Below are 12,980 nucleotides of genomic sequence, written 5' to 3'. Positions count from 1 at the left end.
CCAAATGGCAATACAATATTATGTAGGAATATAGTTTGAAGTATTAATTTGTACAAAAGAAATGTTGAATTTGAAATTTGATGGAAAGTTTGCTTAAATAAATACCTAATGGTCCTCTACCATATGCTACTGATATTATAATTTTTAGTTTATTATTACACAGATTAGAAGTATGATAACTTTCACTTTATTTATTTAATTTAAAATTAAAGTTATTGATAATTAATAATTAATTTATTTTTATTATTGTTAATAATACCGTTGATTGATGATACTAATGATGTTACAATAAATACGTACATTAAACAATAGTTTTTTTTTAATTTTCGACCCTTCTAGCGTCGGTCGTTCCGACACGGTCTGGATGCTGACAATATCGAAGACGTTCATTTAATAAACAATAAATAAGCTAGGTGAGAGAGGTGGGTGGGGTCTATAGGGCCCCCAGTCGTATCAGGTCGTCGACGATGCCGCTGAAGCGCGCCTGGTACAGCTGGTTGGGCGACACGATGATGTTGTCGATATCAGCGTCCCCAGCCAGCTGCGGCGCGGAGGCAGCTTCCACCGTGACCACGGGCAGTACCGTCACGCCCAGCAGCACGGCGTACGGCAAGGTCTGGAACGTGACATGTTATTATTCTAGAAGCTTCTATTCACATAAAACCACTTATGAATCTAAAGTTTTTACACGCTATTTATTAGCTTCACCTGTATGTATGTTTGTATTCAATTGTGCGCAATTGTGACCCACTTTAAACAGCCAGATGTCGTTCAAACTTCGTAGAACTATCGAAGACCGATGACAATACATTAATTTGATAAAATTATTTCAATTTTCAAAATAAGATTTTTGTAAATTTAAATTTTTTTTTCATTTATCATCGATAAGTCAGGAATTGATGTTTAATTAAATAACAACCGTTATCTTTTCAACCAAACCGTATTTTTTAGTCTTTTTAAACTACTTTTATTGTTTACACTACAACTGATTCGTAACGCTGCGTATGTTGTGAATAATCAATTCCGTTTTTAATAAAATACAAATACGAGTAGTACCAAAAGTGAACAATTGAAACTTGTGCAAATACTTTTCAGGCGGCATTAAAAAAGTTAATTTAAAAAAATACTGCTGTAAATAGGTGGCAATATTCCATACTATGGTGTATCAGAATTTCGTTTTTTATAGTCTGTGTTAGCTAGCTGCCGCGGGCTTGACGTCTTATTGTCGGAATGTGTCCAATTCACTGACCTGTATAAATACCACTGGAAAGGCTGTTCCACATGTTGGACAGCAAATTTTTTGTCCCTATTTGAAGCGCCACTCGCGATCTTCCAGAGAACTAATTTGGACATATAATACAAATGGTTGCGAAGGAACGTACAATACTCTGAACTATTTTTATATTTTGAATTAATTTCGTTCCATTTCCGTGTCATACTTCAAGAATCAAGGTAATACAGTACACATTTTTTTGTAAATACATAGTTTCCCACCATCTATCAATGTTTGCTTAGGTTGTCATCACTAGTACCGCAGACTCTCGCTACATGGCCAACAGCACCAAAATGGCGAATACTTGCGAATATCAAACAGGCATAAAAACACTTTGACAGCCGCCAGTCCAGTGGTATAAATTAGAGCTCAGTGGTCCAATAGGTTTCTCGTTTTTTTGCGCACCACAGTGTGTACTTTCTATCCATCCCTATGGGAAGTGACACACGAACTAATATAGGCAGTTTTCATGTTCTTTACTTTTTCAGTCGCTCTGTTCAGACTAGCTTCTTAGTTTTCAACTTCCCAGACTTTCTCGATGATGTTTCTCGGATATTTCTTAAGTTTATCAGTGCTTTTATGATTGTCGTAATTGAAAGTTTGGAAGCGATGTAATTACTTAAATTAAATTTTTCTATGGCTTTCTCTTACCGTCTTCTGACTTCAATTCAACAGTATCTACTTTGGAAGAGACATTTTTCATGAAATGCCAGTTCTGTGTAAATATCTAGCAGCCCACCTACCAGATTTTAACACTGATGAGATAGAAATTTGGATTTTATAGAAGTTAAGTACGCGGTGTTTAATCTAATAGATATTATTATAATTTGAGCTAAGCATTAAGAATTTACTTTATAAAAAATTAGTGACATTGTAACGGGCCTTGTTACAAAATGACCATTTTAGTACCTTGCAGATATTTATTTGTTTAAAGTTTAATGTGATCTATGTTTGCGATCAACCCGATTTTATTGACTGCACTTACTATTTGAATATCTTCGTCAAACTTCTCTCTTGAGTACACCTCGAGGGGATCTAACTGGAACCTCTGTAGGGCGCTGCACAGCCTTGTGTAGTAGTGATCCAGCAGTTGGTGGTAATACTTCTCACGGAACAGCTCGTCGGAGCCCAGGAACACAAAGTAGATGATGTCCACGGCCGGGTTTGCCGCGTGGAGCGTTTGAAAGTCCACTACTATGGATTTTAACTTTCCACCCTGAAAGTATAAATAAAACTGTTGTCAGTAATTGCGATATAATAAACTTCAGCTGGTCAGCGGCTCGAGGACTGCTGATATTTGACGCTCATGGCTTTGTAAGTTTGAATTTCGAGTTATATATTTCTTAACACAATATCGTCGTATTTGAAATCGTTTTTAAATTATTTACTGTAGTGAAAAGGGAAACAATGAAAAACTTTAATGCTATAAGATAGTCTGTTTCCAGAGAAGAGTTACTTTAGAAGAGTTAAGATATATTCAGTAAAAGAATTCCTAGAATTGGAGTTAAGTAGAAGTCTGGCGCCTATTTCTGCCGTATAGCAGTTATGTGTAAGCATTATTGTGTTTCGGTCTGAGGGCCGTACCTAGTGAAATTACTTATCAAATTAGACTTAACACCTTATGCCGCAAGGAGACGAGCGCAATTGTAGTGCCGTTTAGAATTTTTGGGTTTTTTAAGAATCCTGAGCGGCACTGCATTGTAATGGCAGGCGTATTAAGGTGACACTAAATGCCAGCGACCTTGAGCGATATGAGTTCACGACTGCCGGCCCGCCATCTATGTAACAAAGCATTTTGTTATTATTATGTGTATTTTCAAAATTCTTGCGTCGAAAACAGTTTATATGCTTACGATCCTCGTTATTCGTTACTAATCTGAATAAATATTCCTACACAAAAAAGTTATAAGAAAAACATTTGTGAGAGTTGTACACAATAATGCGTCAAGCCATGCCAAAAAACTTGTTTAACTGCAAGGAAAAGTGGTAGTTCAAAAAGGCTCTGGAGTGTTAATATAACCAACAGCAAGCATTAGGAACCTACAAATAAGACTTAAGGATATGTGTACCAGGATTTGTTATATATTACCATATCACAAAAAGATGATCCGCTGACTGTGCAAGAGGCACTATCGAGAAATGATGCTGCACAGTGGAGAGATGCGATACAGGAGAAGCTTGATGCTTTAAAGGAAAATGACACCTGGGTTCTTGTGAAACCTGACCAAGCGAGAAATGTTGTTGACTGTAAATGGTAATTTAAAGTCAAAAAGGAGGCCGGGAATAAAACTCAGTACAAGGCTCGATTGGTCGCGCGAGGGTTCAGTCAGCGAAAAGTCAGACTTCTTATTGCGTTGGCAGCGTGCCTCGGTCTGCAGATTGACCATATGGATGTCAAAACAGCATTCTTAAACGGAAGCATAAGTGAAAAAGTCTATATGCGACAGCCACCTCACTTTGAAGAAAAGGGAAAAGAAGACTATGTATGTTTAATAAAGAAATCTCTTTACGGTCTTAAACAAGCCCCTCGGTCTTGGAACCAAAAGCTACATTCGGAACTGAAGAGCCTACACTTTAAACGTTGCTTAAACGAATCCTGTGTATACATGAGTAAACGTAATAAAGAAATGATAATTCTGGCTATCTACGTTGATGATATCCTCATTTTCTACAACAATGAAAAGGAAATGAGAAAGGTTAAGGACGAACTTAAATCAAAATTTGATGAAGGATTTAGGTAAGGTAGAGCTCTTTGTTGGAATGAGAATAAAACAAGAGAACGGTACTATTAAAATCGATCAGGAGGAGTATATCGCGAAAATTCTTCGCAGATTTAAAATGGAGAACTGTAAACCAGTGTGTACACCAGGAGTTGCAGGGCAGCGTTTCGAAAAACCAAAAGAGTCATCTGTACCTGACGACAGCATACCCTACAGAGAGCTGATAGGATTATTGATGTATGTTGCTGTCTGTAGAAGGCCTGACATTGACCACGCAACAAACTTCATGAGTCAGTTTTGTAATAATTATGAAGAAATTCACTGTGTTGCGACGAAAAGGATTCTGAGATACCTTAAAGGATCAAAGAGTATGGGACTAGTATACTCTAAGGACACATGTCAAGAAATTGAAGGCTTTGCTGATGCAGATCATGGAGGTAATCTTGTTGACAGAAAGTCATATTCAGGAAATGTCTTCAAGATGGCTAATGGAGCCATTTCATGGCAAAGCTCCAAACAGAGGAGTATAGCACAATATGCTTATCCGAGGCTGCGAAAGAAACCATATTCCTCCGAAGATTTTTAAAAGAAATCACAGATAAGGAGCCACCGATTGTGATTCATACAGACAGCCAGTCTGCTATGGCTATTGCACAAAACCCAGTGCACCATCAGCAGACTAAACATGTTGATGTGCGCTATCACTTCATTCGGGAAACTATAGAAAATGGAGCAATCACGCTGAGGTATTTGGAGACACAGCAGATGGTTGCTGATGTTTTGACAAAGGCAGTAATTAGAGGAAAGCATGAGTTTTGCAGAAGTGAGATGGGAGTGCATTGAGGATTGTCCGTGAGTGAGTGAGTGAAAGGATTAGAGGAGTCTGAATCTTGATAGGAAGTCTGATAGAAACAATTGAGGAGGAGTGTTAGAGCAAAGAAGTACAATTGTTCATTGACTGGCTGGTATGAATCATGACGTATGTTTGGATTTTTAGAGTGACTGCTGGTTTTTCTATGTCAAAAGAAAAAAAATCTATCTTTATATCTATTGTGTCAGCTGAGGCTGAACGCTGTGTTTTTCTATTATTAATGTGCTATTTTTATCAAACATATTATATAACTGTATCTGCTATGTTATTATCAAACTCCTAATAGGATTAATTAGTAGTGTTCATAGCTCGAAATGCTATATTTTCACCAAAAATTTTGTCTAAAAACACCTTGTTTGCGTGTTTTCTGCTTACTCTTCGCCTTAAGTACAATCAGCTCAACGTCCTGCTCATCTCGTCCCTTATTTTCATAAAAAATTATATTGTCACTATTAAAATAGTATCTAAAAGAGTACTTTTATTAAATATCAATCCAACCCAAATAAACAAGTTGGTACCTATTCTTGCGTTTTAGATGTAGACTATAATATGATGTATGACCATATACAGATCACTTACAGTAGGTATATCATTCTATTATATAGTTTCGAAACTTTTTCTCATGTTAGCCACTTCGCGTGCCACTATCAAACACACTTGTTTGTAACAAAGAGACATCTGCAAATACAAAATACTTCATATTTATCACCTCTACTCTTTCTTAAATAACTACACCGTGCGAGCCCGGGGCGGGTTACTAGTCTAGTACATTACGAGAATAGGTAATGTCAATTGAAAATCTTTATATAAATTACGAGACACGTTGTTTGTCAGCGATGGACTCCTAAACTAATGAACGGGTTTAAATGGAGATTACTTCATAGAGTTCAGTTTAGTCCAACATGAGAGATAGGATAGTTTTTTTTCGATTTGGGACCCATAATTAGTTTTATTTCCAATATTTGTTTTGTATGGACATATTTTCTCTGAGAGAATTTATTGACGCACGGTTTGACAGTTCCGCTCTGAAACAATTTCATTATAACAACAGGGAGCATTTTTTACGAAATAATTCTTGATGTTTTGAAATTATAATTGGCAAATTCCTTTAAAAAAGTATTTTTTCTTATTATCTACAGAACAACGTCTGTCGAGTCAGCGAGTATAATATACTTGTGATATTTTACATTGACAAACAAAATTATCTATATGGATTGAAATATAATGTTGTTTGTATCCTTAATTACATAAAGTATATTATGATATCTTTTTATCAGATATTCATAAGGTTTTATTATTACTTTATCAATAATTATTTTGTTATGACTTAGTAAGGAACGCTGGGTGGTATTTTATTATACTGCACGCGCTGGAGAACATTTGAAATTATTAAAAAAAGCCAACGACGATCTACGTCATTGAGAAAAGCATGAGATTTCTTTAAAATTAAATAAAATAAAAAATTACCATAACTTTTTAATCTAATATTTTGAATTGGACGCTGTGATTTTAGCGAATTTAGTAAATATGAAAACACGTCTCTTTTCCCATCCAGGGACCCCACAAAACTACAAGTGTAGAACTACATTGTTCCAGAGAAACTGTATTTGTATGCGCATCGAGAGGTATCGTCGAATAGGAATTTCTCATCTAAATTTAAAATAACTATACCTTAGTAAAAACTGCCTATATTCAGTAGACGTATATCTTTTATTGAAAAATTTACATTTTTTTTTTTTTGAGCCCCGCATGGTGCATAAATTTGAGCTGCGAAAAAATATTTATATTTATAATCGATGTCTAAGAATTCTCCATACATAAGTTAATTGAGACTTTGACTTCCTTGGCCACGTGGCTACTAGCCATTTATACAACTACTAGCTGAGCCAGCAAACGTTGTATTGCCGATATTAAAATCGCGATACAAAAGTTACTGTTGATCGTAGTTGACGCAGAAGAAGAAACAGTATTAATGATAAAGTTGGTCATATTTTTGATACGTAATATTATGTTTACGAGTAATAATGACATTGTGATTGTGCGCACGCGTCGCTTCAAATTAATCCGGTAATCAGCACGGCACCTGCGCCTTATCTGCCGCTATCTCCTGCTGATACGGCTGTTACCACCTCCGCGTTAGAGAAACAAGCGCCGGGACCCGAGTGCAAGATGTGCGGGCTCACAAACTTGTCATACATTACTAAGATACACCACCGCCAGTAAGTTGTTTATTACGCCACGCTACGCCAATATGGCCGACAACTACAGAAAGAGTCAATTGTAAATCATCTTCGTTATACAGTTTAATTCCGTCTAGCACCCGGACCTTGGGTGTGATTTGCAATACGTTCGGTGTAGCGGTCTCTATCAGTATCCAGCTGACTCTACCGACAATAAGTAACGCAGCGACCACGGAGCACCATGCCATGTCGCTCAGGTACTGTGATGTGAACATTAACACAGATTAATATGCTCCAAGTTTAGCGACTCTGACAGGGCTGTACTCCATAGCTGTGCATAAACAAGGGAACATACACTTGATCACGTTTTGCATTTAAGTTATACGGACCTTGGAGATTACATCTCTAAAGTCCGTCTTCCAGCAGTACCTAGTACCGCTACGTGTTGCTGCTAGCTTGTATAAATCTAGAGTTGGATCACTCGCACTCACATCACAAAATAATTGACATCTTAAAACCCCTAATTGTTTTGGGCTTTATTTATTAGGGATTAAAGTATGAAATTGCCGATTGGTTCTGAATTTTTTTTTAAATACAATATTTATTTAGACAAGATAATTACCATTATTATCTATACATTGCTGCCATCAAATAGGAAGGCCATTTATACCTATGCGATAGAACTCTGGTGATCTACATTCGACAAACTGTGTGAAAGCATTTTGTACTGAGATGAAAACTTTTTATCACGTAGAAAATTGTCCAAATCACGAAAAAAATGGTAGTCCGTTGGAGCAAGGTCTGGCGAATACAGAGGGTGACAAATGGTTTCTAATTGCAGTTTCTGTAGAGCTTAAACGGTTTCTCGTGCTGTATGAGGTCTCGCGTTATCATGGAGCATAATGGTGAAGATCGATTCATGAGTCGGAGCTGTTTCACTGCTACTTTTGCTATCATTGTTCGCAGTTCGGCAAAGTCGCCGTTATTGCTTGCCCAGATCGGAGAAAGCTATAGTGAATAACACCATGCTGAGACCACCAAACAGTTACCATTTCCTTTTTAATGGTAAGCTTTGCTTTACGATACTATTGCGGCATTTGACCTGGGTCAGCAATTGCATTTTTCACTTACAGTTATCGTAAAAATCCACTTTTGTGTGTGGGCTCGTCTTCTACGTGGTTCAATCTTCAAATCTAAATTTCCATCACCAAAGCTTTTAAACCAAAATTGCACGGTGCTTTCATTAGCCCCCTCTCCAAACGCAACATTGATATTACGAGCTGTTTCTGCCGCGTTAGTACCGGTTCGGAACTCGTATTAAAAAAAACTCGATTTTTTGAAGTATCCATCTTTCTTATCTAAGCTGAATAAAAAAAACAACAAAGTCGATACTCGAATTTTTTAAAAAGTAGAACTACCTACATAGATACCATGTGAAAAAAGTTTCACTCAAAAATCTCAAACCATGAAGGTTGTCTGTCAATTCGAAGTACCTATTACAATGAAGCGGCAATTTCATACTTTAACTCCTTTTATTATGTAGTTACCGACAAGTAAACTGACGAGCACTACAATAACAAATGATTTGTGCAATAGAAAAAAATTAGATGTTTTCCTTGTAGGTAGCAATATTTATGGTAAGACGAGATATTTAATGCTTGTTGCGATTCTCTACAATTGACCTTGAAAATTGTTAATGCTAATGTTGTTATTTATAAGGATCAGATTCTTGTAATGCGGCTTTGTGTATCACATCAGTTCATTGGTGTCGGCACCTCGAACTCTGGCCTATTATTTCATCTACAAGCAAAAAGGAGACAGTTCAGATCTGGCTAAATACAGGCCTATTGCTTTTACCTCCCTGCTCCACAAAATCATGGAAGGCGTTATTAACCGCCAGTTCTTGGTATACCTAAAAGGGTCACCAGATGATTAACGACCGACAGGACGGCTTTCGCCAGGGTCGGTCGGCGGGCGATCTTCTGTTATACCTAGGCCAGGCAGTTAGCCTGGACATAACGAAGGCCTTTGATTGTGTTTGGCACAAGGCTCTTCTCTCAAAACTTCCATCATCCTTGGACGCCTCCAAAATACGCTGCTATGCAGACGACAGTACTGGTGATGTCGAATACACGGGCCATGTAGGCTTTTCTCCTCTTCCATAAAAAAATACTATAAGTACTACTTTCTAAACATAATTATGTTCGCTTGTTTGTTAATAGTTTTTCATTATTTTGAATATAACTATTGGCTATTGATAACTTGCTAGTTGTATTAAATTGATAAGATTAAAAAAAGCAATTGATGTGATAGCGATTATTCTAAATTTATTGTTGAATATTTACCATTGACTTTAAAAGTCAAATTCTAAGTTAGAGCCCTTCTAAGGACGTGAAACTCAGGCATTAGAGGGAAGCGACACCCGTACAGGTGATATCCGGTACATACGTCTGTTCTTTTAAGTAACAGTTTCAGTTAAAAAATAGTCAGATTTAAACTACGTTCTTGCACTGGGCCGCGACCCACATTTTTTGTACAGGAACCTTGGTTCTGTTAGTCCGCATCTTGCGGCCCTGGACTTGCGTAAAGCATGCTCTGACACAAGGTCGGAGCAAGAGGTCCAGTCACATGACGAATTATAACGATTTGAAATTGTTTATTACGTTGATACTATTATATATGTATACAAGCTGAGCCGATAGACGTTGTTCTGTACATAATAAATAAAATACTATTTTTTTATGAATCTGTCAATACTATTTCATAACATCAAGAATTATTTCATAAATAATGCATCCTGTTATAGTGAAATTGTTTCAAAGCAGAACTGTCAAACCGTCTGTCAATTAATTCTCTCATAGAAAATATGTCCATACAAAACAAATATTGGAAAAAGTAATAATTATGGGTCCCAAATCGAAATAAAACTATCCTAGCTCTAGGGTTGGACTAAAACTGCACTCATGAAGTAATCCCCATTAATATAATTTCTCGCAAAACAAAACACGGTTGTAAAAGACGTCAACTTTACGAATAGGATTTCTGGTCTTTGAATGTTTGGTAGTTGAATTATGATGGTCGTATCAACCCCAACAATTATTCTGATCACTCACCGTGCTATAAGCGATAGAAGATCTCGAATCGAGGGAATCCGAAAAGGTTATTTAGTTGATTGCATTTCTAAAATTTTGTTATAATATAATAGGTATATTAATGATAATACGAACAAACCTTTCCACCATCATGTTCGAACGCTCATAAAATTAAAGAGAATTTAAATTGAAAATCAGGAGCAGCAAAACTGAATTAATACAGCAAATATTATATGATGAGGAGTGATGAAACCGGGAAGACCTTCACCTCATAAGCAGTGACAAGCCTGCCCATTACAACGCAGGCTCACTCATAACAAAACCCTGATAAAAACATAGAAGATATTATGATATAAACATAAAATCAGATAAAAATAGAACAGAACTCTAAAAATAAAACAGTGCGGAAAGTTTCTGTTGACATATTTAACGGTTTCAAAATAACGATGAGAAAATATGTTTATTTCAACCGTGTAGAGCCTAAACGTAAATACATAAGATTTTTTATGAAAGAGACAAACAATAAATATAAAAACTGTAATACACAAATAAAATTTGAAAAACAAAATTTTGTGAACGATGCGGGACTCGAACCCACGACCTCCGGCGTTCCGTGCCGGTGCTCTAACCAACTGAGCCAACCGTTCGAGTAACTGTAATATAATTACTAGGTACACGTTACAATACCTGAGAAGCGCAAAGCACGGGTGGTACTCCAAATATCCAAGGACCCCACAATCCTGTCATCGTTAAAACAGTCCTTCTACCATGGACGAGATAAATAACCAAAATAAAAATAAAAAATCCATGACAGGAATGAAATTCAATACGTAATGTACAAAATATGTCTGTTTGAAAAAATCTCTTAAATTAGTAACCTTAGTAAGATCTGAATGAGCAAGCGAGTGGAAACAATTTTTGTCCTATTCTCAAAAAAGAAATTGCTCATCAATAACTGCTACACTGATGGAAGTGGAAAAAATATTATTTAGTTTCGTACCTACAACCAAAAAACGGCGCAACGTATGATGAAAAATAAGTATTTTAAGCCCTATAACTGATAACACAACAGTCTATATTCGCCAGAACACATGAAACGCAAATAAAAAATAAATAAACGCAGTCTGTTGCATCGACCTATGACAGGGTCGTTACTTACTTATTCTAAACTTATTTACCCACTTCAGAATGTCATTACAAGTAGGATATGTGACAGCGGCTAGCAAGACCACACAGATCAATGTGTAGCAGTAATATACCTACTTAATGGGGGGCTATAGAATACTTTTTTTATTACTAACTAACGAAACTGCGATAAATAAATATATATTATAAGTTTTTTTTATTTCAATACGCCATACAAACATAGAAATTATTTTTAACATTTTTGGCCAGATATGTATTATAATATGTATCAAATATTGATTGATAGCAATTAAAACCTATTATTACATAATACTTTGTTTTGTATCTAGTTTTAATAATGATCACAATTATTAAAAATAGAATAGTTCGTCACAACAATCAGGAACAAACATGTCATAATTAAAATAATCAATTGTACATCAAAACAGCTGTAAGTAAGTAAACAATTTGAGATCCGCATTCCGTACGTGTCCGCCAATCTATCCTCTAGGCTCTAGAGTCCATAGTCGTGTCGGTATGAGCGGGTATACCTACATTTTCATCCGGCATATCACAGCATGCAAGTAAACAATAATATAATAAAACGTTTACTTACCACTTTTTTAAACAGAACATTACTGAGTCTGTAGTCTCCGTGCACTAACACTGGCCCGCCATTTGGTTTGTTGTACTTCTTAAAGTCCGTGCTACTTAATAAAAAGTCGGTCAATCTTTGCTTTTGATCATCCTTCACAGCCGCTACTGCCCCGCTCATCATCTTCTCCCACAACAACTTCGTGCTCTCGTCATGCGGGTCTCCACCGCCGCCGACCAAGTATTCCCTGCCGGCTGCTTCTTTTTCGAATCGTTCAGGGTAATATTTGGCGTAGGCGAACGACAAAGCGTGAAGCTTGGCCAGTGTGTCCATGGCAGACGCAGCGTGCTCCCACTCCATCGACTCAAACCTGCCGAGCGAAACGTAACCGGCGTTTGTCAAGTTCTCCATAATAATAGTTTCCTCGCCACGCTCCGCACTATATCCATAGAACTTCGGGAAATTGAATCTGTCTTCCGCCGGGACGTCAAACTTGTCCTGTAAGTGTTCGTAGAGTTCGGAGAGCTCCGTGTACACAAACCTCTCGGTGTCATACAACCAGTCCGCGCCCATCCGCTCGCGTAGATTGCCGATTAGCGTGGCAACTTTGGCGAACAAGTTTAAATGAACATGTTCCGGCGAGTCCACCCGGATGGTGAACAGTTTGGTCGTGTAGTTGGAGCCATCGGACGACACTTCTTCTACTTTCACATTTCTCGGCACGTAGCCTCGCTCGTCCAGTACTCTGTTCAACAGAGTCCGCAAGATGAGCTCCGCGTCGGACATGGCTGCCGTTCGCTGCAGTCCGCAGAGTACTGGCGAATGGCGGTGAGCACTGGGCGTCTGGCCGCGACCCGAAAGCAATCAGTGTCGCGGCCACGAGCGGCCAGCGACTAGCGACCAGCTATCGACGCGACTGTAGCAGATAAGACGCTTGTTGTGTTACTCTTTGTCCTCTGACGGTCACCGGGTCGACATTTATCTAAACAACAATAAGTTGTCGAAAACATATCATTTTGTGACTTGTAATTGTGTAGGTATTATTATCTATATAAACACCGTACGCCCAACAACAGTCGCTGTACGCCTTACAACACCATATCTACCATATGTGATTATCCGTC

General features: G+C 37.5%; 1 protein-coding gene across 1 annotated transcript; it reads right to left on the bottom strand.

Annotated features, from left to right (window-relative positions):
* Window positions 1-212: 212 nt before the first annotated feature.
* Window positions 213-12,755, bottom strand: LOC126967720 (uncharacterized). The gene is made up of 3 exons (XM_050812335.1): window positions 11,878-12,755; window positions 2,259-2,489; window positions 213-616 (listed from the first exon to the last, which is right to left on the bottom strand). Exons 1-3 carry the CDS (start codon window positions 12,640-12,642, stop codon window positions 434-436), a joined length of 1,179 nt encoding a protein of 392 aa, XP_050668292.1. The 5' UTR covers window positions 12,643-12,755; the 3' UTR covers window positions 213-433.
* Between the last annotated feature and the right edge of the window lie 225 nt (window positions 12,756-12,980).

Source organism: Leptidea sinapis, chromosome 13 (genome assembly GCF_905404315.1).
Source record: "Leptidea sinapis chromosome 13, ilLepSina1.1, whole genome shotgun sequence".
Classification (NCBI taxonomy): domain Eukaryota; kingdom Metazoa; phylum Arthropoda; class Insecta; order Lepidoptera; family Pieridae; genus Leptidea; species Leptidea sinapis.
Note: the sequence above shows the minus strand (reverse complement) of the source record. Positions and strands in the feature narration are given on the sequence as shown.